Here is a 22,139-nt window from a genome sequence, read left to right on the forward strand (position 1 = left end):
GCCCAATCCTGATTAGTTTATGAGATCTGAGAAGGTCACAGCTCGGAGGTGGTGTGGGGCTGCAGGTGGATTATCATGCCAAACCACGCTGTCCCCTAACCCTGTAAATCGAGTTCTCCGCTGGCAACATGAGGATGTTAAATCCCTGAGTATCCTCGCTAAGAGTGTGAGCTACAGGCAGCACGCTGGCACCGGCTCCTCCCGTCTGGGCCCTGTGTGTCATAGAACCATAGACGTTAGAGATGGAGAAGCCCCATTAGGTCCCACTCCGTCCTTTTCCCCCCCCAAGGGCCAGTGCAGGATTGTTCCCTAGCGTCTCATCCAGTCCTGGGCAGGAAGCTTCCACCCCTTGCTGTTCAGTCTTCCCTGTGTCTCCTGGACTGAGCTATGCAGGTCCCCTCCCTCCCTCCTACTCACTGTTCAGCAGGCTCTCGGGCCCCTTCTGCGTGTCCAGGTTGGGCTGGTTCTGTTGGTTGTAAAATCGCAGCAGACACTGCTGGTTGCAGAAGTGTTTGATTTGCCCCCGCCAGTGGATGGTTTCCAGCAGCTTCCCCTGACGCTTGCAGGCATGGCACCGAGCTGCCTAAAGCCCGCATCAGCAGGAGAGAAACAACGAGTAACTAACCACACCCCCTCCGAGTGCAACACAACTCTCCGGTGAAAGGTGCACATAGCAAGGTGCTGTGAGCTTCCCCACAGCAGTGCCCTGCCAGTGCCAGCCGGGGCCTCCAGCGGTGCGAACTTCTCACAGCAGCACTAGCCGCGGATCCAGCACTGTGAGCTTCCTCAGTGCAGTGCTCTGGCAGGATCAGCTGGGGACTCCAGCTACGTGAGCTTCCCCGTAGCAGTGTCCCGTCATTGCCAGGCAGGACTCCAGCAGTGCCAGGTTCTCCGCAGCAGTGCCAGCCAGACTCCAGCAGTGCGAACTTCCTCAGTGCAATGCCCACATATCTGGGTGCTGTGCCCACCACAGCACTTAGCACAAGCTGCCAGTGCCAATACTGACCTTGAAGTACCAGAGCAAGTATTTGCTTTTGCAGTCTTCACTACAGAAGTCCCAGGTACTGCCCTCCAGCTGCTCGGTGACCGCCCGCTGGCAGGTCTGAGAACAGTAGGTGCACGTGATGCAGCACAGGCCCAGGTTCTTGGTGAAATCCTGTTTGTAAAGAAGCACACACCCTGCGGAGAAACAATAGGAGTGAAACCTTCCCAGGATGAACTGGGGGGCCTCCCTGACCCAAACATGACCAGAATCCAGGTCTGCGGAGACAACAGAGCACACGCAACACACTGTAGGGAACAATCCAGCACTGGCCCCTGGGGCTGGGATAAGATGGGACCTCATGGGGACTTGCCATCTCTCACCTCCATGCTTCTAGGAAGAGTCTGACTCCAACCTCCTGTGTGCAGGAACCCAGCAGGCAGGGCAAGGCCAGGTCAGGCCAGCCCAGACGCAAGAGTAGAAGTGCATGATGACAGGAGGAGCGGAGCTGCCACCTGCTGTCTCCCCAGCCCCCAGAGAGAGAAAAGCTGTGAGAAAGCCCTCCCCAAGGACACAATGAACGGTAAAGATCTTGCCCTAGGGCCTGGCTGGACAGCAAGCCATCCCCACGACAGTCCTCCCTTCACTGCATGGCAAGGCTCTCGCCCCAGGGCCTGGCTAAGAGTCTCCCCTCTGTTCCTCTCCATGCTCTCTTCTCCTCCCCCAGCATGGGCTGGCCTGGGAGCTCTGCCTCTCCTGTGCCCTCCCCAAGTACCTTCGCTGCAGAAGTTCTTCTCCACTCCAGAGAAGCGGATCTTCTCATGCAGCAGCTTCTCCTGCTTGCAGTGTTCACACTGAGACACCACGCCATGCAGCCGCTTGAAGTCCTCACAGCAGTCCTTGCAACAGAACTGATACACCTTGTCCTGCCAAAGAGACCACCACCTGGTCAGCCAGGCTTGGCAGGAGGTCCCCACGCTTCTCCGGGAAGCAAGAGCCAGACTACAGGTTGAGCCAAGTCCCCAGCTCTCCTGGCACAGAGTTTGGCAGAAGAGGTCTCCTCCTGCCCTTCTGACATGCTGCTGAACATCAGGAGTGCAGCATTTGGTGTGCAGTCTCCAGGCACATTTCTGCAGCTAAGGCCTTCAGAGCACTGGCACAGGAGTTCTGCTTTGAGCAGCAAGATGAAAGAGGTGGGGTTGGCCTCCACCTCAACATCTCCTTGGGGTAAAGTCCTCACCTGCCAGTCTAGGATCTCCGGCTTCCCACTGAAAAGATTGTGGCAGTAATGGCAGTTGAGGTGGATCCCACCTTCGGGGCTGGTGCGCTGCAGGAGACAGAGACAGCTCATGGAGAGAGACACATGCAAAGGGCAGCAAGCACCCGCTTCACACTGCCACCATCTCCTGCCTCCTCCACCACTCGCAGCAGCCCACTTGCCCCTGCTCAGCCCTGCGCTTGGGGCCTCTGTCAGTGACTCACAGTTAGTCCATCACATCATGTTTCGAGCTCCTGGCAAGCAGATTCTTGAGCAATTTCACTTTTCTTCCAGTGTACTGGGTCCAGCTCTTCTCAGGAAGGCAAGCTTTCAAGCTGCCGTCCCTCTGGATTTAAACACACTAAAGAGATGGGGGATCCACTACCTCTTCTGAGAATTCCGCTACAAGATTTTGAAACATAGGGGCCTAATTTCTATTTTCAAGGTAATGGAACTTCAGAATTCAAGCAGACATTCTCATCCCGCCTTTCTCTGCTAGATGAAACAGCCATTTAGCACTCAGTGTCTTGTCCACAAGGACATATTTATTAATAAAGTCATCTTCCTGATTTTCTTTCTGATAACCTCAGATAAGATGCTCTGTGACTGCCTCAGTACATGTATTTTTCAAGCCCAACTGTAATTTTTCTTTTTTTTAGCATACTTCAATTTTTTTCTTCAATATTGAAAATCAATTGGACATCTCATGAACACCCTCCCTATCTGTGCAACATTCTAGGCAGCTCTTTTGCTCCCTAGCCCCCAGACTTTAACTCTCTGTTCCTCTGCTTGTACTTGCAATATCTTAATTAATCCTTCTGTCTGTGCTTGTAAACTGAGATATTCACATTGAATGGCTTATCTGCTGTACTCCCAAGGCCTTTATAAATCCTTCCTTTCCCAGAACTTACATCCCCATACTACCTGAGTAAGGCTGATACAGGATCTTGCAGTAAAACAACGCTGTGTTCAAGCACATGTTAGGAAGAATCAGTCTTGTCAGGCAATCCAATTGCTTTCCTTTCTGTGACTGCCCTGACCTTAGCAGGAGTTAACACTTCACCGGTTTTTGTTTCATCTGCAAAATTTTATCATGCTTACTTTGACTTTATTGCCAGATGATTGATGAAGATGTTCAACCCCATGGGCTTAATACCAATCCCCAAGAAGCCATCTTGAACCACTCTTGTCAGTGGTTTTCCTGACACAAGCGTGTTCTAAGATCCGCCAGCAAGACAGCGTCCAATCCAGGTTAGGCACAGGTTTACTCATAGGTTACAATCCTGACTTCATAGCGGCAATAAATTCAAGTTACATGAATTAAGTAAAGACTCTGGTGACTGGAAAAGGGGAAACATTGCAACCATTTTTAAGAAGGGCAGGAAGGAGGACCCTCAGAACTACCAACCTGTCAGCCTCACCTCTGTGCCTGGCAAGCTCACGGAACAGGTCCTCCTAGAAGCTATGCTAAGGCATGTGGAGGACAAAACAACACGGCTTTACCAAGAGCAAGTCTTCCTTGACCAACCTAGTGGCCTTCTATGACGGAGGGACTGCATCAGTGGACAAGGGAAGAGCTATGGATGTCATCTGTCTGGACTTCTGTAAGGCCTTTGACACAGTTCCACACAACATTCTTCTCTCTAAATGGCAGTGATGTGGATTCCATGGATTGACTATTTGGTGGACGAGGAATTGGTTGCATGGTCGCATCCAGAGGGTGGTGGTCAACGGCTCAATGTCCAGATGGAGATTAGTGATGAGTGGTGTCCCTCAGGGGCTTTTATTGAGGCCAGTATTATTTAACATCTTCATCAATGACGGAGACAGTGGAAACGAGTACCCTCACAAGTCTGCCTCTGACACCAAGCTGTGTGGTGCTGTTGACATGCTGAAGGGAAGGGATGGGATCCAGAGGGACTGGGACAAGCTCAAGAATTGGGCCCATGTGAACCTCATGAGGTTCAATAAGGGCAAGTGCAGGGTCTTACACATGAGGCAGGGCCACCCCAGTATCAATACAGGCTGAAGGATGAAGGGATTGAGAGCAGCCCTGCCAAGGACTTTGGGGTACTGGTGGATGAAAAGCTGGACATGAGCTGACAACGTGTGCTTGCAGCCCAGAAACCAACCACATCCTGGTCTGTATCCAAAGCAGCGTGGCCAGCAGGTTGAGGAAGGTAATTCTGCCCTTCTGCTCTGGTCTGGTGCAACCCCACCTGGAGTACTGTTTCCAACTCTGAAGGCCTCAGCGCAGGAAAGACATGGACCTGCTGGAGCAGGTCTAGAGAAGGACCACAAAGATGCTCTGAGGGCGGAAGCACCTCTATGGAGACAGGCTCAGAGCGCTGGGGTTGCTTGGCCTGGAGAAGAGAAGGCTCCAGGGAGACCTTACTGCAGCCTTTCAATAATTAAAGGGAGCTTATAAGAAAGATGGGAACAAACCTTTTAGTAGGACTTGCTGCAATAGGACAAGATGTAATGGTTTTCATTTAAAAGAGAGGAGATTTAGATTAGATAAAAGGAAGAATTTTGTGCAATGAGGATGGTAAAATCCTGGCACAGTTGCCCAGAGAGGTGGTGGATGCCCCATCCCTGGAGACTTTGCAGGCCAGACTGGATGTGGTTCTGAGCAACCTGGTCTGGTTGAAGATGTCCCTGCTCATGGCAGGGGGGTTAGACTGGATGAGCTTTGAAGGTCCCTTCTAATCCAAACTATTCTAGAATTTAAAGTCTTATGAAGTCTACAAGTGTAGAGCCTCTACAGGCACTCTGCGAAAACCATTCATGATCGCAGCAAAGGATAACATCAAACAAACAAAAAACATCCCACCAACCAAAAACCCCAAAAAAGAAAACCCAACACAAGAAGCATAAGAAAAAATACCTCACAAACCCAAATGCTGCAACTGTCAGTAACTCTCTACCTTCGAATTCTCTAAGGTTTTCACAGTTGCCCAAAGCATGTCCTGACTTAAGTTTCCCAGGTCTTCCTGCCTGTTGTTCTTTGACAACTCTACAAAACTAGTATTTTTCTAGTTGCCTTTGAATACCACAACATTTCACATATGCTGAAACATAACATCAGGAGATTGAAAACCACTAGTCAAGCCTTTCAGGATTATTAAACATGAGGTATCCAGGCCTTCTGCTTGTCAACTTTAAGGCAACACATCCCAGAAGTCTTGTGTTCCTTGGTGACATCTTGCTCAGAGGGCAGCTCTGCCCCTTTCCACCCCACTAGCAGGTGCTGACCATGCTCTGTTAGCTTACTGCTGCGCTTTTGCTCATGTCTTCATAAAGCCACTACATCCCAAACCGCTCACGCAGCACAGCTCTGCACTGCACTCCCACTGGGCAGAACCTGACAGATGGGAGTGAATTACAGTCCACCTTATCCCAATGGAGAGAGAGGAGATAGGGCCAAGACTGAATTATGGGCAGCTACAGTCACTACAACTCTTGTACTCCATCAGAGACTTTCTTATGGACCCTCCCTGAGGAGCTTGAGGAAGCTGAAGCCTCTGCTAAGTGCGAAAGGAGGCACAAGCTCTATTGCCCAGCCCAGCATGAAGGATATTTCAATACCTGGAATTTGGTCCAGCAGCTGGGGCTGCAGAACTGGTAGACAACCCGGTCTGTCTTGTTGTAATAGCAGGGTTCAGACAAACTCTTTCTGCAGAAGCTGCAGGGTCTAGGGGCACCTGATGAAACAGACAGGCATTGGTGAGGGCAGCATCACAGGATGTGGGACTGGATTCTGAGGATGGCATGGAAGCTGCTCACTCATTCTTAGTATGTCAAGTTATTATCAAAGAGCAAGGGACAAGAACACCAGGAAACTAAGAGCAGATTCTGCTAGGACAAAAATGTTAAACATGGATGGAAAGCAGAGTGTTTCAAGGAAGTGACCCTGGCTCTACAGGAATTTGGACAAAACAGGCTGCATATTGCATCAGAGACCACACTCATTCCTGGACATCCTGGTACTCCATGTAATGGAAAGAGCAATGCCAGCACAGTAGAGCACTACAGCTGCCTTCTGCATTCTCAAGAACAGCAATGTATACTACCCCTCACTATTAAGATGTCTACATGCAAGGGTTCCTCCCTCTCCAAATCTCCTCCACTTCTCTCACTAGACTCCTCCCCAGGCAAACAACACACCTTCTTTCCAGCCTCATCCACAAGCAATAAATGGTACCAAGGAAGGAGCTAGAATGGACAGGTGACTGGTTCCCTGTATGTAGGTGCTCTTACCAACCAAGCCTGACTGCTTCACTTTGTGGGAGGTAGTGCAGCAAATGGAGCAGAACAGGCCCATCTTGCCACTGCGATCCACGTTGGGCAGCATGTCAAAGTTCTTGCACAGTGTCTTGCACCACATGCATGGGTAGACCCGAGTGTTCTTCTGCAAACACAGAGCAGATCAGAGCTCCCAGGGACACCATCACAGCCAAGGAGGTCCAACCCTCATATCCTACCCCACTACCACATTCACCACTGGGCAGCTCTCCTGCAGGAACACCTGATGCCAGAGCCAGGCTCATAGTCTGCAGGTTCAGGCTGCCTTTGGCACCTCACCCTCTCAATTCATGGATACTCTGGCAGGAATACAGAGTTTGGCAATCCCACCAAGACAGTTAAGCGCAGCCTGCTCAGGCTACTGAGAAACATGCTCATCTTTGGGGAGACATCCAAAAGAAGCCAGCCCATACTAGCTACATATACCAATGTCACTGCACAGTCCAGCTTATGGAGTGCCTGACCCATGGTCTGGTCCAAGAGGGGCTGCATACAGAATAAATAAATTCTGTTGGCCTGCTTTGAAGTTTCTCCACAGCAATCTCTTAAATGCTTTGTCATCAGTAAAAGGCCAAGGGGATTCAATTCACCTGCTACTTACTGCATGAAGTGCCCTGTACCACCCCAAGCAAAAGAGCTGTGTGCCCACAAAGAACCTCCACCCCAGGCAGCTGTCTCCACTCACTTTCTTGTAACTGCTGAGACAAGCAGAGTCGCAGAAGCGTTTTTGCTGGCCTTCATGGAAGAGGTACTCCAGCGGCAAGCCCTTGTTGTAGATGTAAAGTCCACAGTTATCACAGCAGTTGGTTTTCAGCCCCTTGGTGGCCCGGAACTTGGTGAAGCAGGCATCACTGCAGATGCGGTGAACCACGCTCCCATTGCTGACCTCATGCTGGATCTGCAGAGACATTACTCCTGTCACTCCCCCAGACCACCGTATGCCTCCTTCCAACACGTGTGCACCACTACAACCATGTCCCCTGGGAGAACAGGCTGCTACATGTAAACTGGGCCAAGTACCACGATGGAAGCTGGAGCAGACTCAGGCTGACCTCCATCACCAAAAGTCAGCAGAGCAATCTGGGAGAGTGGAGTAGCAGGAAGCAGTGAGCTTCAGGGTGGGGAGAGGCAGAAGCCTTACTTCTTCTGCTGTAACAAGGGCTAGTTCACAGCAACAAGGAAGGACCTGGCAGTGAGTCCAAGCCGATTCAGGTGCTGAGACCTCACACCATGGGTGAACCCAACAAATGCCCTGTGATGGCCTCCAGGCAGGACCATGGTCTGCAGGTCACGAGCACCTCATCCAGGACATGAAGGACAAGGGATCCATTTACCTCACCAGGTTTGTAGCAGACACTGCAGCGGCTGGTGTCCAATACATCTGCAGACTGATGTGCTGGTCTGTGCTGCTGGGCCTCATAGAGTGAGAGGCAGACGGAGGTGCAGAACTCATGGAAAGAGCCTCCTGAACCAATCTGGGCAACCACAGAGTCCTTGGTGTTCCAGATCTCCCTGGGATATGGAGGGGATGTGTTACAGCAGAGGCACACCAGTTCTGCCAGGAAGGTACAGGACAGCACACTGCAATGCACAGGACTTCCTAGGGTCCCAAAAGGGTGGCAAGAACTGTCTCATAGCACCTGCTGTCCCAAGCCAGAGATATGGTGCCTGAAGACGGAGCATGCAGGAGGTGGTTTTGAGAGGAGGCTGAGATATGGGGCATCACGTGTGTGGACAGGCAGGGAAAGGCAGTAACGTGAAGAGGGTGTAGGGAGCATGGGATATATGGTGTGAGAAGGAAGACATGAGGCAGCAGCTGGCATTGGACAGGAGTGAGGTAGATGAATGGGAAGCACGAGGGTCACAGGGATGGCGACTGGCAGGTAGAGCTGTGGGGTAGGTGGATGGGGTCACAAGCAGGGGAGCATTGAGGAGAGGGAAAGGAACACATACTTTTTACAGAAGGTGCATATCTTCTTGCCAGGTGGTCTTTTGGAGAAGGTGGTGAGACAGGAGCTGGAGCAGAAGAGCTGAGGGAGCCCTTTCCGCTGGTAGGCAGTCTGGCCCTTCTGCAGCAGCGTCTGGCAGTTGGCACAAGTCATCTTGGTGACAGTAGAGCGGGCAGCTCGCTGAGCCAGCTGAGTGCGTAAAGACATGCGAGTTGAGCGGCGGGTGCGAAAAGGAACAAAATCCTCATCATTGGGATCATCCACCATGGCATCAGAGTCTTCATCAGAGACCGGAACTGCAAAGCAGCATAGAAAGATGCACAGTAATCCCTCATTAGAAACTGAGACAAACCTCTGCCATGAGACACATGCTGAGGCTGTCTGGGGTCACCTTTCTGGAGTCCCTCTACATGCTTTGTGCCTGTCTGGGTGGAATGATAAAGGGACCCTTCAAAGATATTCTGTTGGAACTGGAGATGAGTCAGCAGGTTTTTGAGCAAACTGGACTTAAGTCCGATTTATCTCTAGGATCAGGATTTGCCAAGATTGAGCAGAAGTCCAAAGCAAACATTTACAGCAGGAAACCCTTCAAGCCCTTAAAAGGACCCAGCTGGATCACCAGCTTCCAGCAGAGGCAGGCAATCAAGGAGCAACATAAAAATACTAGGGAATAGCAGGGTGACACTCAACATCTCACCCAGACACTTCATGGTCTTCTGCAGGAAAAACCCCTAAATGTAATATTCCTTCAGAGAGCCTGCAGCCATAGAGACCAAAGGCAGAAAGTTCCTGGCTGAGGAGACAGAAGATGGATTTCCTGGGAACAACCCATCTTCCTCTATTACTTGGTGTTTGTAAAAATATCACAACCCTCCCTGTAATGTATGTGCCTTGAGAGAGCAAGGCAAGTACCCAAGGATGAAGACTCATGGGGTGAAGGTACCTATTCTGCATAAGAGGAAGGTCTGTACAGAAGCTCCAGCGTTCCCACTGCACTCACACCATAAGCCACCTGCCCACAGTAAGCCTGCACCCTGTTCTTGGGCTGAAAACAGGCACTGGCCAGCTCTAGTTACTCACTGCTCTCTGAGGAGTTCACAGTTTCAGGCCTGGCAGCTTCTGATCTTCTGGCTCGTTCACTTCTTTTCTGCTCCTAGGAGACATTAAAAAAATATCTAGGCTAAGCATCTGCTAGGACAAGCATGGACAAATATCCCAGATGATGGTGGAATTCCAACTTCTGGGATCTGCTTTCCCAGTAACTAGGCTGAAAACGTGTAATTCCACAGATACCTGACCAGAGTTGGCAACACAGGAGATAGGAGGAAGTAGGCTTATGAGAATGACATTCCAGCTGGAGGTAGCAGAAACACTCTGAAGACACATTACAGCACAGTGGCAGTGCACAAGGATCATTCCATCACAGGAGACATGCAAACACCAGAGGAGTGACGAGACAGCCAGTGTCCCTCACAGGGTCTGTCAATGCCAGCCACCCTCTATGCTCCTGTAGCATATACATACTTTGACTGCATTATCCTTACCTTCTCAGTTGGCAGCTCGCTCCCCTTCCCAGACAGGCCTTCTTCTGGAACAGAAGCACAAAAGACGTTTGCATCTAACATCTTGCTTTTCTCTAACAGAAGGGGACAGGCATTCCTCAAATGCAGCCACTCTTTGGGTCAGTCTGCACATAAGGCCTCAGACAGTCCTGGCTAAGAAGCACAGTTCTGGTGGTGATCAGGCACAGGAAAGCTCCTAAACCATCTACAGCTAGAGATACAAACACATGGCCTGGGAGAAGTCCTTTAAGGGGAGATCTCCCTGCAAGGGAGAGGCATGCTGGACAGTTGCCTTCAACTGCTTCTGACCAAGACTGAGCATCTCCTGAGGAGGTCCAGGCTAGGCAGAGGGACTTTGCCTACTGGAAACATCTTCTAGTTGACCCTCAGTTTCAGCAAAGAAGGAACTCCAGTGATGAAGCTGAGGTGCAGCTGCAGCTTTATCAGGGAACCTCCTAGCTGACACAAGCATCAAAAAACAAAGTTAAAGCTATGAAAGCTAGAGCAAAAGCTTGTGTGCATCAAGGGAGGAGCTGCCAGAGCATTATTCCCTGTAAGCAAGACTCCTTCCCCAAATCTAGCCCATCAGGAGCATTGACAATTTCCATAACAGGGGACGATGGGCAAAGTTGAAATGCAAAACAGACTCTAGCTTCAGCAATGTGCAGGATGACCTCCTGAGCAAAATGAAGCCAAATTCAGCAGAGATAACGACCTACCTGCAGGTGGTGAGGCTTCCTGTGCTTTCAGTACACTATTTTCTTTAAGTGAGCTGTTCCCACTATTATCCCCTTCCTCTGCCTGGTTTTCCTCTGTGGGCTCAGGAGGCAAAGCTGCAGTTCTGTTGTCCATGCTCAGTTCCACCTCTGATTCCCCTGTTGGCCCTTCCCTCTGCAAGGGTGAGCTTTTCCTTGCTGCCTTCAACCTTGTCTTCTTTGTCTGTTTAAGACTGGGTTGGGAGGGGGCCATTGGCAGACTTGACTGCTCTGTGATTTCTTTCACGGCTGGGGCACTGCTGAGGTTCCCAGAGTCAGGAACAGGCTGTTGGGGTGATTCAGGGGTGTTGTCATCAGACAGTGCAGGAATAGCAGCAGCACCATCTTTCTTAATATCCCCAGAATCACTTCTTGGTGAATCTCCCCCTTCTTTCCATGTTTCTGGAACAAGAGCTTCCCCAGAGAGGGCAGAGGAGTCTGCCGGTCTATCCTCCACTTCCTGGGAAGGATGTACCTTATACAGTGCATCCAGACCCTCTGATTTATCCTCTGATTTATCCAGCTCCACCAAGTCAGCAGTTTTATCTGAGTCATCCAAGGCATCAGGTTTCTCCAGCATATCTAAGACAGCAGGTTTATCTAGAACAAGGTTGTTTGATTTGCTTAGTTCTGACAGGCTGTCTGCTTTCACTAGAAGGCCCAAGTTCCCATCTGCAGTCATCTGCTTAGACTGGTCCCAGTCAGGGGGCTGAAGTACTGAAACTTCCTCAGTAGAAGCTGTTTGGGAGCCCAGGAGATCTTCACCAAACTCCATGTCAGCAGGAAGATCACCAATAAGCGGTTTGTCAGGCAAGGACAAGGGGTCCAAAGATCCTGGAAATTCGCTGGAATCCATTTAGAAGATGGCAACTGGAAAGGAGAGAAAGACTTGCAAGTTAATGAAAAGCAGTCTAACACAGCACATGAATTGTCTGCTCTTCTGAACAAGTTGGAGTAAAACAAGGCAGCAGGACACAGGAAACCTGTGGGAACTCTACAGCCTCCATACACCTCATCACAGCATGGCAACCAGACTTGCTTAAGATAAATGACACAGTGGGGTATTAGAAATGACTTGAGTACCAACTTGAGGCTTCACACAGCTGTTCTGTGGTGTGTAAAGCCCCCTTCCCTGCCTTTGTCTCACCAGACCTAAATAACCTGGCCTGTCCTTTCTCCTGGTCTTTATTCATGGAGCTAACATATCTATTTTTTAAATAACTTTTCTCTTAAACATAGAGGCAGAAAGATCTTTACAGGTCTGTAGACTGTGCCTTGAACAAGATACAGGATGAGAAGATGCAGGAATTTTGTCAAAGGACAGATATAAACAGATATGAACCATACGAACCATAAACTACAGCTATAGCATAGTCTCAAAACTGTAGGAGATAACAGTCACAGAATCCCAGACTGGTTTGTATTGGAAGGAACCTCAAAACTCATCCAGTTCCAAACCCCTGCCACAGGCAGGGACACCTTCCACTGGAGCATCTTGCTCCAAGACCCTGTGTCCAAAAGGGCCTTGAAGACTGCCAGGGATGGGGCAGCCACAGCTCCTCTGGGCACCCTGTGCCAGCACCTCAGCACCCTCACAATGACACAAGACAAGACCAACAAACTTAATGGGAGACAATATTGATCTTCATCAAGGAACGTAGTGATAGGACCAGGGGGAATGGGTTCAAACTGAAACAATGGAGATTTAGGTTAGACATAAGGAAGAAATTCTTCAGTGTGAGAGTGGTGAAGCAATGGAACAGGTTGTTTAGAGAACCATTCCATGATTCTGTGATTCTAAAACAAGCTGTTAGACACTACAAGGAAGGCACAAGAATCAGAAGATGTGTCACCAACCTAACCACCACTATTAGAAATATTCTAATTCTAAATTTGGCACTGTTTTAGGCCCTGAAGCAGAAGATTCACTATTCCTGTCTATTGGGGCTTACTATGGGCATAACTCACCTATGTGAATGAAGGAGGAAGGCTGAAATAATTTCACTGGTGAAGCCTGATTAATTCATTCATTGCATCCTTCCCCCTGAAAGAATAACCAAGTCTCACCCACGGATGGTTTGTTCAGAACTGAACAGGACACCCTTGGACAAAGTACCCAACTTCTGAAATTCGTTTAAGCAAGACTTTAGGGAATTGTACCCTACTCCATACCCAGGAGTTCAAAATCACTGCCTCCTTATTTTATCTTAAAACACAGAGACAATTTCTGTTTCACAGCAGCCGATAAGCACTGTTCCCACTATCACAAACTACACAAGATGTAATCTTCAGAGATTCCCAGCAAGTTTCACCACTGAAGACTTTGATGATTCCATTCACTCTTTAGTTACAGAGGAGACGAAGCTTCTGGAATGAGCCAATTCAAGAGCAATTCAGGAGCTAATATGTGTTTTCAGGTGGCTGACAGAAAGAATAACAAAGTAAAACAGAAATAAAGACATTTGAAAGAAAGCTCCTAAGGACTGGAAGCAGGTGAGAACCCTCCCAAGATGATAAACACATTTTTTCTGCTGTTCAGAAAGCAAACAATGCCTCCTTCTCCAAGATGCCCCCCACCCAGATTTCCAGACAGACAGCAGACCTTACAACAATAAGCAGCAGAAAGGTGAAGTCACCAGATGCATAAGGAAAGTTTATTTATAGGTATACTTAACAGGACTAACATCCTCCTCAAATTCACCTTCAGATACTCTGCATGAGTCTGCAATGAACCACAGAGGCAATACTCATACAGTAGTCACCAGTTTCAGCTGGCCTAGTCTTTACTTGGTAGAAATAGACTCTGGGAACAGTTCAGAGCATAAGAAATCCATTTGGGCATTCCCTCCCAGAGAATAACGCAAGCATCAGTTCAACTATGATCTTGCCATGCTTCTCATGTGCTCTACAAATAGACCAAAAGAGTCTGGTTTCAACAGTGCATACCTTAACACTGATTTCAAACTCTGGGTGCAAGACCATCATGATCATAGAATCACAGGCTAGTCTGGGCTCAAGGGACCTCAAAGCTCATCCAGTTCCAACCCCTGCCATGGGCACTGACACCTTCCACTTGAGGAGCTTGCTCCAAGCCCCTGTGTCCATCCTGGCCTTGAGCACTGCCAGGGATGGGGCAGCCACAGCTTCTCTGGGCACCCTGTGCCAGCGCCTCAGCACCCTCACAATGATGCAAGACAAGACTGACAAACTTAATGGGAGACAATACTGACCAACAAAACGGTCCTAAAAAGAATAAATAATCTGCAGATTAAGTTAACTCCAAACTATTGGTATGTGGTTGGGACAGATACACAGACCTTTCTGCAGACCCAGGAGTCTGGAGTAAGACCACTCAAAATGCATGCTCTCGTTGGAAGCACAGCACCTGCCCTTTCTGTTCAAGATCCAACCCACTTTCATCAGCTCTGACCAAAAGACAGCAGCTCTGTCTCCAGCAGAACAGCTCATGCATTCTGGTGAATGACCCAAAAATTTCTTCTTCACACACGCAAAGCTAAGGACTCCCGCAGTCAGTCAAACAAGAGGACCATGTATTCTAATACCCTGTTCCTACCAAGAATAGATACTTGGGAAGAGAGAATAAGACACAACTAAGAGGACATTCCTCTTTGGCACATCCTCCAATCAAGTGGCAATCAGCTGCTGAAGAACTGCTTGAGTTGCACTGAGACTCTTACCAATAAGAGTCTGTACTGGGCAAATCCTCTCTGAATCTGCCTAACCCCCTCTCTGAACCAGTGTCAGTGGCAATGTGTTCTGCAGCCCAACATTTAGGTTTAAAAATACTGTCCTTTTGTTTATTTGAAGCATGCTGGAGCAGAGCTCTGTGAGAAGGCAACACGGAGAAGGTAAGTGCTGACTTTTGATGTATTAAGCCAGGTTGTAAGGGGCTTGCAGCAAGCTGCTCTAGTGGAAGGTGTCCCTGCCCATGGCTGGGAGTTGCAACTGGATGAGCTTTAAGGTCCTTTCCAAAACAAACCATTCTACGATTCTATGAATCTGGAAAAGCTGATGGAGTTTGAGCTGAGGCAGGACCCAAGGAGGTGATGTTGACAAGCAGTCTGAGCAGGAAAGCAAGCAATGTCCCTGGCCATCACTGCAATTCTGTTTCCCTTCAGTGAAGTCTTTACAGTGGTTTTCAGCTGCCACCTGATGAGGATGAAAAAGGCATCCCTCAGAACAGGAGAGAACTATGCTTTCCAGCTCTGTGGGTCACTCTGAAGTCAAACTCAACTTGAGAAAATTAGAGCTGCAGAAGGGTAAGAAATGCTGCTTCTGTTTGCATTCATTCACATTCTTATTGGCTCTCTGCTGAGCTTCAAGGTGAGTTAGGCTTCCAACTGAACATCCACTTCACCTTTGGTAAAGTTTTATCTCATTTGCTCCAACAGGAAAAAAAAAATAGCTTATAGTTTCTGGCAATGCTGAAATGATCCACCACAAGTCATTGTCTTTTTTATTCCAGAATCAGCTAATGCACAGTTCAGTTGCTGAGCTCTGCTTGAAATCTTTCTCTTTTCTAGCCACATACCTGGCAGTGAGGAGAGCACACTGGAAAATGACTTAGCCAAACGAAGAGGACGCAGTAGATATGACTGCTCTGCTGGACATTTGGAAACTCCTTACTTAGGAAACAGCACCATCCTCTCCAGAATACTCGGCAACAGATAATCCTGGGAAGATCAAGTTCAAGGAGTCCCCTGCACAAAAGTCTGAAGCAGACTGCTTCTCAGGTAGCATGCAAGAGTTCCTGAAGAAGCTGTCCAAGGAAAACTGTAGCTGCCCCATACCTTCCAACCCAAACAACTTTGAGATTCTGTGATTCCATGATTCTAAATGATGGGAGGGCTGAGGGTCTGCCCCAAGTGGGCAGGACTGGCATAGAATGCAACACTGACAGCCAGATCCAACACGTTACTACCAAACCTGACCTGCATTTCCTGCCAAAGGAGGGGAACATTGATCTCCTCTCAGACCTGGAAGCTCAGAGCGAGCCACCTCTACCAGGACACCCAAGTACACCAAGCGACTACCCGAGACTTTATCTAGCTTATTAAAGACATCAGTGGTGCTGTAACTGTGCAGGTCTTCCACATCTCAGTGCCCTCAGGTAACTACTGGCAGAGGAATATGTGGCCTACCTCCAAAAAAAAGAGGAGCTATCATCAGACATTTAATTAAAAATGGTCAGTAAGAAAAAAATAACTGTAACAGATCTCTCTTGATGAAGTGAATACCTCAGAAGTCTTTCCTGCCCACAAAATAGCATGGCCATAAAGTTACCATTTTCTTCCAGCAAAGGAACAGCAATTGCTTGGGTACCTATCCTAGACTTTTGTTCATGGGTATGGATATGGATTCAGATTTTCAAGACCTTTGAAGGCTGAAGGGATTTATCTTTTTTGCTTCTAGAGATCATTTGAAATATGAGAAGTGTTAATAGCCACAAAAAATTAGAACACTTATATCAACATCCCAGGTAATCCCTACCTACAAGTTCTGTAAGACCTGAGCAGATCTATGGAGGAAGTTCCTACTTTTTGTGCCAAATTTTAGAATAAACAGTAACTCCCAACCCATCAGACCATTACCATCCCATTCTTGGCTAGTGTCTACACTTGATGACATATACTGAAAGAGCTGAGATGCTTCATAGAACCATAGAATGGTTTTGGTTGAAAGGGACCTTAAAGATCATCTGGTTCCAACCCCCGTGTCATGGTTTTCAAATAACAATAATAAAAAAACCCACCAAAAACCCAACAAAAAAACCCAACCCAAAACCCCCCCCCCAAAAAACAGTAATGCAAGAATCCCACTGCTTTAAGAATCAACTATGATTCAGGAAACACCTTTCAGTGATAAGCCTATTTTGTTCATTGAAAAGAAACGGGGAGCCATGACCCATCTCAAAAAAAAAAAAAACCCCACAAGGTAAGATCAACAGGAGAGGACTCTTTGGAGATACAAACAAACAAATATGAGGACTCAAACACCTGGATACCAAAGCTGGACAAACTCAGAAACACCTCTTTCCAGATTAATACTCCCTACAATTACCCCAAAGGAGGATGGAGCCAGGAGGGGCTGGGCTCTGCTCCCAAGGAACAAGTGATGGGACAAGAGGAACCGGCCTCAAGCTGCACCTGGGCAGGTTTAGATGGAGCTGAGGAACAATTCCTGCCCCAGAGGGTGCTCAGGCATTGGAACAGGCTGCCCAGGGCAGGGCTGCAGGCACCGGCCCTGCAAGTGGTCTTTTCCAACCTGGTCGATTTAGATAACTGACCAGAGATATGGAAACCCTCTGTGACCTGGAGATTTTACAGCAGCATCCTGTGACTGTCCAAGTCAGCTATAGCTACTGCAGATGTCACTGGTCAACTTCTTCAGCTTGTGCTCTGCAGGCAAGCCTCAGTGAAAAGTTGTCTCATCTCACAAATGTGTTATTGGTTCCCTCAGAGTGCACCCAGCAGTAGTTGTCACTACATACCCTTCAGGACAGTCTTCATTGTCACATGTGACTGGAACTGCCTATGCAACGGGAACTGGTAGAAAGGGTAAAGAAGGAACTTCCCAGAATATCAGCAGCAGCCTTAAGACTCCAGTGATGGCTTTTAACAGCCCCAAAGCCAGAAGGTACCAAGTTCACCACTAGACTTTTCTACAGCAGGAGCACCAGCTTAGGGTGCAGGTCTCAAACTTTGTGTAGCTATTTCCAGGATGGAACTAGAGGAATGAGGGGCTCTTAGGAACTACGGGTTGGAACTGGGTGAGCTTTAAAGGTCCCTTCCAACCCAAACCATTCTATGATTCTACGATAGCAGTCACTCAAATCAAGAAAGCCTGAACTCTCCAATACAGAGCAGATGGAGCTGCAAAACAGCAGAACTGTCTGGAATTAGATTTACCAGATTTCCTGCAACACTTCAAAAGGTACTTGACAGCATTGCTCGGATGTCAGCACTGGTTGCTGTTAACCCAACATCTCTGTATTAGTAGTAAACTCTAAGACAGCCAACAGGAGCATGCTCATCCATCCAAGACACCATCCTGGCAGCAGCTTCAGCTTGAAACTGCTTGAAGACTCTCATGTCTTTGCATAAGACCAAGATATCCCCCCTGCCAAGCACTAAGCATCAAGGCTTTGCAACAGAGAAAGGAGCAACACATCTAAGTACACCCTAACACAACTTGTTTTGTTTACATATGTTAAGACAAGAGTCTTAGCAGCAATGCCTGGAGAGCAATAGCTTCTAGAACCAACTGCACTTGAAGATCAAGTCAGAGAGAAAACTCTCCTGTTACTTGTACAGCTTTGTGTCTGTAACATGAATAAGCAACGTTTCTTCCAAGGCTCACCACTTGCCACTAACATCTGCCCCACCAAAATAGCATTATACACAGGGGAAGAAGGTGGGTGGGTAAAAAACCTTTGGGAATACTAGCTGAAGCACAACAGAAAAGCATGGAGGTGCACAGCATGTTCAAGCAGCACCTGTTGAAACTGCCTTGATGATAAGAAGACACTGATTGAAAGACAGAAATAGACAGTAGACCTGGAAGCGGCCAGAAAGAAATGGCCTCAGGGTTTCTGCCTGTTGCCCAAATGCTGCAGGAAGGCGTCTGACCAGGCTGGGAACAGGCCACAGGCTCCGGCTCTGAAGGTCCTCAAAACTTAACCAGACGAAGCCCTGAATGATGCAGTCTCAAGTCAGCTTTGCTGTGAGCAGGTCAGTTAGACTAGAGACTTCCAGAGGTGCCTTCTAACTCCAATCTGTGATTCTTTGAATAAACATTACTGCACGGAGAGAGAAGACAAGAGGGCAGAATCTCAGGAAGGGTGCACCTTTGAGAGCAAGCCACCTAATTTTTTGGCTTTACAGAGACAAAATACTGGAAGCTCAAGGTAAGCTGTCTCCTTGGCCTTGCTGACAAGTCTCAGAATGCTCTGCAAGGTGCCTGCTGCCAGGTCCCCAAACACGGATTCCAGTGTCGGGATGCTTCACCTCCCGTGCAGCTGTACAAACTGGCACTGGGTAAGGCTGTGTTGAACAGACCAATGTCTCACCCAGCCTAGTGACTGACTCTATTCATTCTCTTTATGCTGCTGAGGGCTAAGCAGCAGAACAGGCTTACAGGAAGTGGCCAGAAGACACCCCCAGAGCCCACGGCCAGCAGGACTGGTGAAGGTGGTCTCAAGCACTGCCCTTTTCTGACCTATGTTGCCAGCAGAGGGAGAAGTTAAAACACTGCTGAGATTAAAATACGACCTCAGTGAAACCTTACTAGAACAGCCTTTGCTAAGCTAACAAATTCCTTGTCACAGATGCAGCCTATTCCATGCTTCCCTTGGATTGCTTTTGCCATAACCCTTCTGCACTAGAGGCTTTTGCTAGCACACCTGTGTCCATCAGGGTCATGCATCCCAGCATCACTGACCACAGAACACCCCTGAAAGAAATTACACAAGGGGCTTTGCTCCCAAAGGCCATGGATGCAGCCTCAGCCCCTTGTTCTGGATGTGGAGGAATCTGCTGTGACTTACTGTCAAAGCATCCTCCAAAGCAAGGGCACTTGCAGTAAGAGGGATATAAGCAGCTGTGGAGAGAAACAGAGATGGTGCAAATATGTACACTGGGGCTGTGAGCTGCAGCTTGGCCATTATAGGCAGCAGCTCTGTAGGCTGTGGTTATTCCTTTAGTAAAGCTGGACTGGCAATAACAGAGCTACAATCATATCACCAGCTTTGGTCCCAGGATAAGCAGTGTTAGACAAGAAAATGCAGATTAGTTTTCTTGGAGAACGTAGCAGCCCTGAGAGGGAAAGAAGCTACAGCCTAAACCAAGAGGCTGAAGCACAGCAGGAGGAGAAGGCAAGAGCACAAATGAAGCAGCTCTCACCCTCATCAGAAAGAGATTTCAGAAACCGTTCCCCAGCACTCAGCTGAGCTGCCTATCCCCCACCATCACCTGACACAGCCCATGGTCAGCACTGCCTCTGTCCACACAAGCAACCTGTGACTGCTATGGCCTCTTCCCGTGCCAGGCACCCACCGCAGCCAGGTCCCAGCCTCGCCAGTGCCCACCGTCCTGTTTTCGGGGCCAGTCCTGCCTCTGCAAACCCATGGGAGACACTAATTCACACAGGGCACCTCGCTGGCCACCGCCATGCTGCTTACATGCAGCCAGTCAGAGAGGCTTCAACAGGTCAGGGCTTGGTCTCTTCCAGCGGCACCAGCAGCCCTGTAGAGCTGCTCCTTTCTCTCACAGAGCCTGGTCCTCGAGGGCAGCGCATGGTGCCCAGGAACCCACAGACTCACTCCAGGCTCCGCCCTGATCCAGAGCCACCATCCCCACACAGGGGGAAGCAAGACGGAGCAGGTGGCCAGGTCAACAGACCTGCAGCTGCATGCTTTCGGAGCTCCACAGGCTCCACTACTCCATGTGGTGACAACAGCATCAAGGCTGCGCCGCCCAAAGCCTCTGCCCAAGGCACGGGGAGAGGTGACCAAGGAAGGCGCTGGGGCAGAGCACCAGGTGGGCACTGCCCCACGGCAGGGGCAGGGCTGGGCACTACCGAGGCAGGTGCTCCAGGAGCGGCCATCAGCCCCACGAAGCCCAGCACGCCTCAACACGAGGCGGGGGACGCCCCCCCCCCGCGCCCCTCGCAGAGCGGCTGCGTGCGACGGCTGCGGCACCCCGAGGCCCGCGCGCGGCGAGCGCGGCCCGGAGCAGGGTTCCGCCCTCCCCCGCAGACCCTGGCGCGGTACCGGCCCCCCGCCGCAGGGCGCCCCCAAGCGGTCGCCACGACCGGGGTGGGTGGTGCAAGCCCCGCCCCCTACCGGAGCGACAGGCCCCGCCCCCCGGGCGGGCATCCGTCCGGGACCCGCGCCGCACGCGCCTGCCCCGCCCCCCCCCGGGGGGCCAAGCACCAGCGCCCCACGCTCGGGGCGCTGCGCGGCCGCCGCTCCAGCTGCCGCCCCGGCAGCCGCAGGGAGGAGCCTGCGGCCGGCACCCCTCATACCTGGCACCCAGCGCTGCGCCGCCCGCGCTACCCAGAGCCCGGATCGGGGTCGCGGCCCCTTTAAATGGAGGCGCCGCTCGGAGCCCTCAGCGCGCTGCAGCCTGCAGGGGGGCAGAGGCAGCGCCCTATTGGCTGTACGGAGCGAGGGACGCTTTTCTATTGGTCGTGGCGAAGCCTGGGCTCGCGAGACTCTCTTGCAGACGGCGGCCTCGGAAACGCGGAGCACGGAGTCCAGGATTGGCGCCTCAACCCGCACTGCCCCGGGCGGCAGGAAAACCCGAGGCGGATCAGAGCGGCGGAGCAGGGCCCGTGAAAAGACAGAGCGGAGCCGAACGCGGGCAGCGCCCGTTCCCCGGCGGGGCACGGCGAGAGGCGGGGGGCCGTGCGCGGCGGGAGGCGCGGACCGGAACGGGGTGCCCCGCTCCCCGCCGGTGCCCGCATGGCCACCCGCAAAGTGCGGAGAGGATCGCGAGTAGCAAGATTGCCACCCCCTCCCCCCCCCCCCCTTAACCCTATCGCTGCCGCTTCGCACGACCCGGGCCCGCTGCCGACCCGGGGAGGCCCACTTCGACCTCGCCGCCACAGCCTCTACCTGCCCGCGGGGGGAGCCGCCCAGCCGCTTCCAGGCACCGCCACCGCCTCCCCGGAGCTGGAGAGTCTCCCCGGGGCGGTGAGTGACAGCGCGACTGGGCGGAGCTTCCGTGGGGCCCGGGACGCGGCTCCGCCCCTAGGAGGGGCTGCCCCGGCCACCGCCTCCTCCGCCTCCCCTCCCCCGCTCAGGCCCCGCTCCCTCCCGTACCCGCGGCACCCCGCGGGCTCCCCGCACGCTGATGACACCCCCGACACGGGCTCCCCCGCCCACGGCGCCCTCCAGCACGCACCCCTCCCCCGCCATGCCCCCGCGTGCCAGGCCGTCCCTCCCAGCTCCCGGGGGCTCTCTTCCGCCCGAGGGTGATCCCACCGCTCCCCCCCGGGACACAGCCCCGGCCCGATTCCTTGTCCCCCGCGGGGTCCGCGGTGCGCAGCGCCGGGGGCGGGAAGAGAAGTCGGGGCGACCTCCGGGGAGGGGAACCGGCCACGCCGCCGGCCGCACTCGCTCCGGCAGGGCTGCTGTGCCCGGAGAGCAGGCTGACCACGGGCGCACGGCGCCCGGGCCGTTACTTGCGGCAGGGCGCAGGACGGTTTACTGAAAGGCAGTGAAATCGCCCACGCCGCGACCGCCCCGGGGCCCCGCAGGCCGGCTCTTCTTGTCGAGCCCTGCCCGCCCGCAGCGGGGCAGCACCG

General features: G+C 51.1%; 1 protein-coding gene across 6 annotated transcripts in view; it reads right to left on the bottom strand.

Annotated features, from left to right (window-relative positions):
• ZMYM3 (zinc finger MYM-type containing 3) overlaps positions 1–21,554 on the bottom strand; it is a 34,141-nt gene extending 12,587 nt beyond the window's left edge. For 2 of the 6 annotated variants that reach the window (XR_010614867.1, XM_065689576.1), the window contains exons 1-13: positions 21,448–21,554; positions 10,776–11,681; positions 10,039–10,082; positions 9,575–9,647; positions 8,499–8,790; positions 7,880–8,057; positions 7,231–7,443; positions 6,501–6,651; positions 5,829–5,944; positions 2,223–2,309; positions 1,758–1,908; positions 1,007–1,179; positions 418–583 (exon numbers count right to left, since the gene is read on the bottom strand). Coding sequence is in view for 5 of the 6 variants with exons in the window: in XM_065689576.1 (XP_065545648.1) it covers positions 418–583; positions 1,007–1,179; positions 1,758–1,908; positions 2,223–2,309; positions 5,829–5,944; positions 6,501–6,651; positions 7,231–7,443; positions 7,880–8,057; positions 8,499–8,790; positions 9,575–9,647; positions 10,039–10,082; positions 10,776–11,667 (2,536 nt within the window). In the remaining variant the exon portion in view is untranslated. Of the gene's footprint in view, positions 1–417; positions 584–1,006; positions 1,180–1,757; positions 1,909–2,222; positions 2,310–5,828; positions 5,945–6,500; positions 6,652–7,230; positions 7,444–7,879; positions 8,058–8,498; positions 8,791–9,574; positions 9,648–10,038; positions 10,083–10,775; positions 11,682–20,855; positions 21,314–21,447 lie in introns of those variants that run through there. The other 4 variants (XM_065689579.1, XM_065689578.1, XM_065689577.1 and 1 more) reach the window with 4 other exon arrangements.
• Positions 21,555–22,139: the final 585 nt, after the last annotated feature.

Source organism: Lathamus discolor, chromosome 9, assembly GCF_037157495.1.
Source record: "Lathamus discolor isolate bLatDis1 chromosome 9, bLatDis1.hap1, whole genome shotgun sequence".
In the NCBI taxonomy this organism is placed as follows: Eukaryota; Metazoa; Chordata; class Aves; order Psittaciformes; family Psittacidae; genus Lathamus; species Lathamus discolor.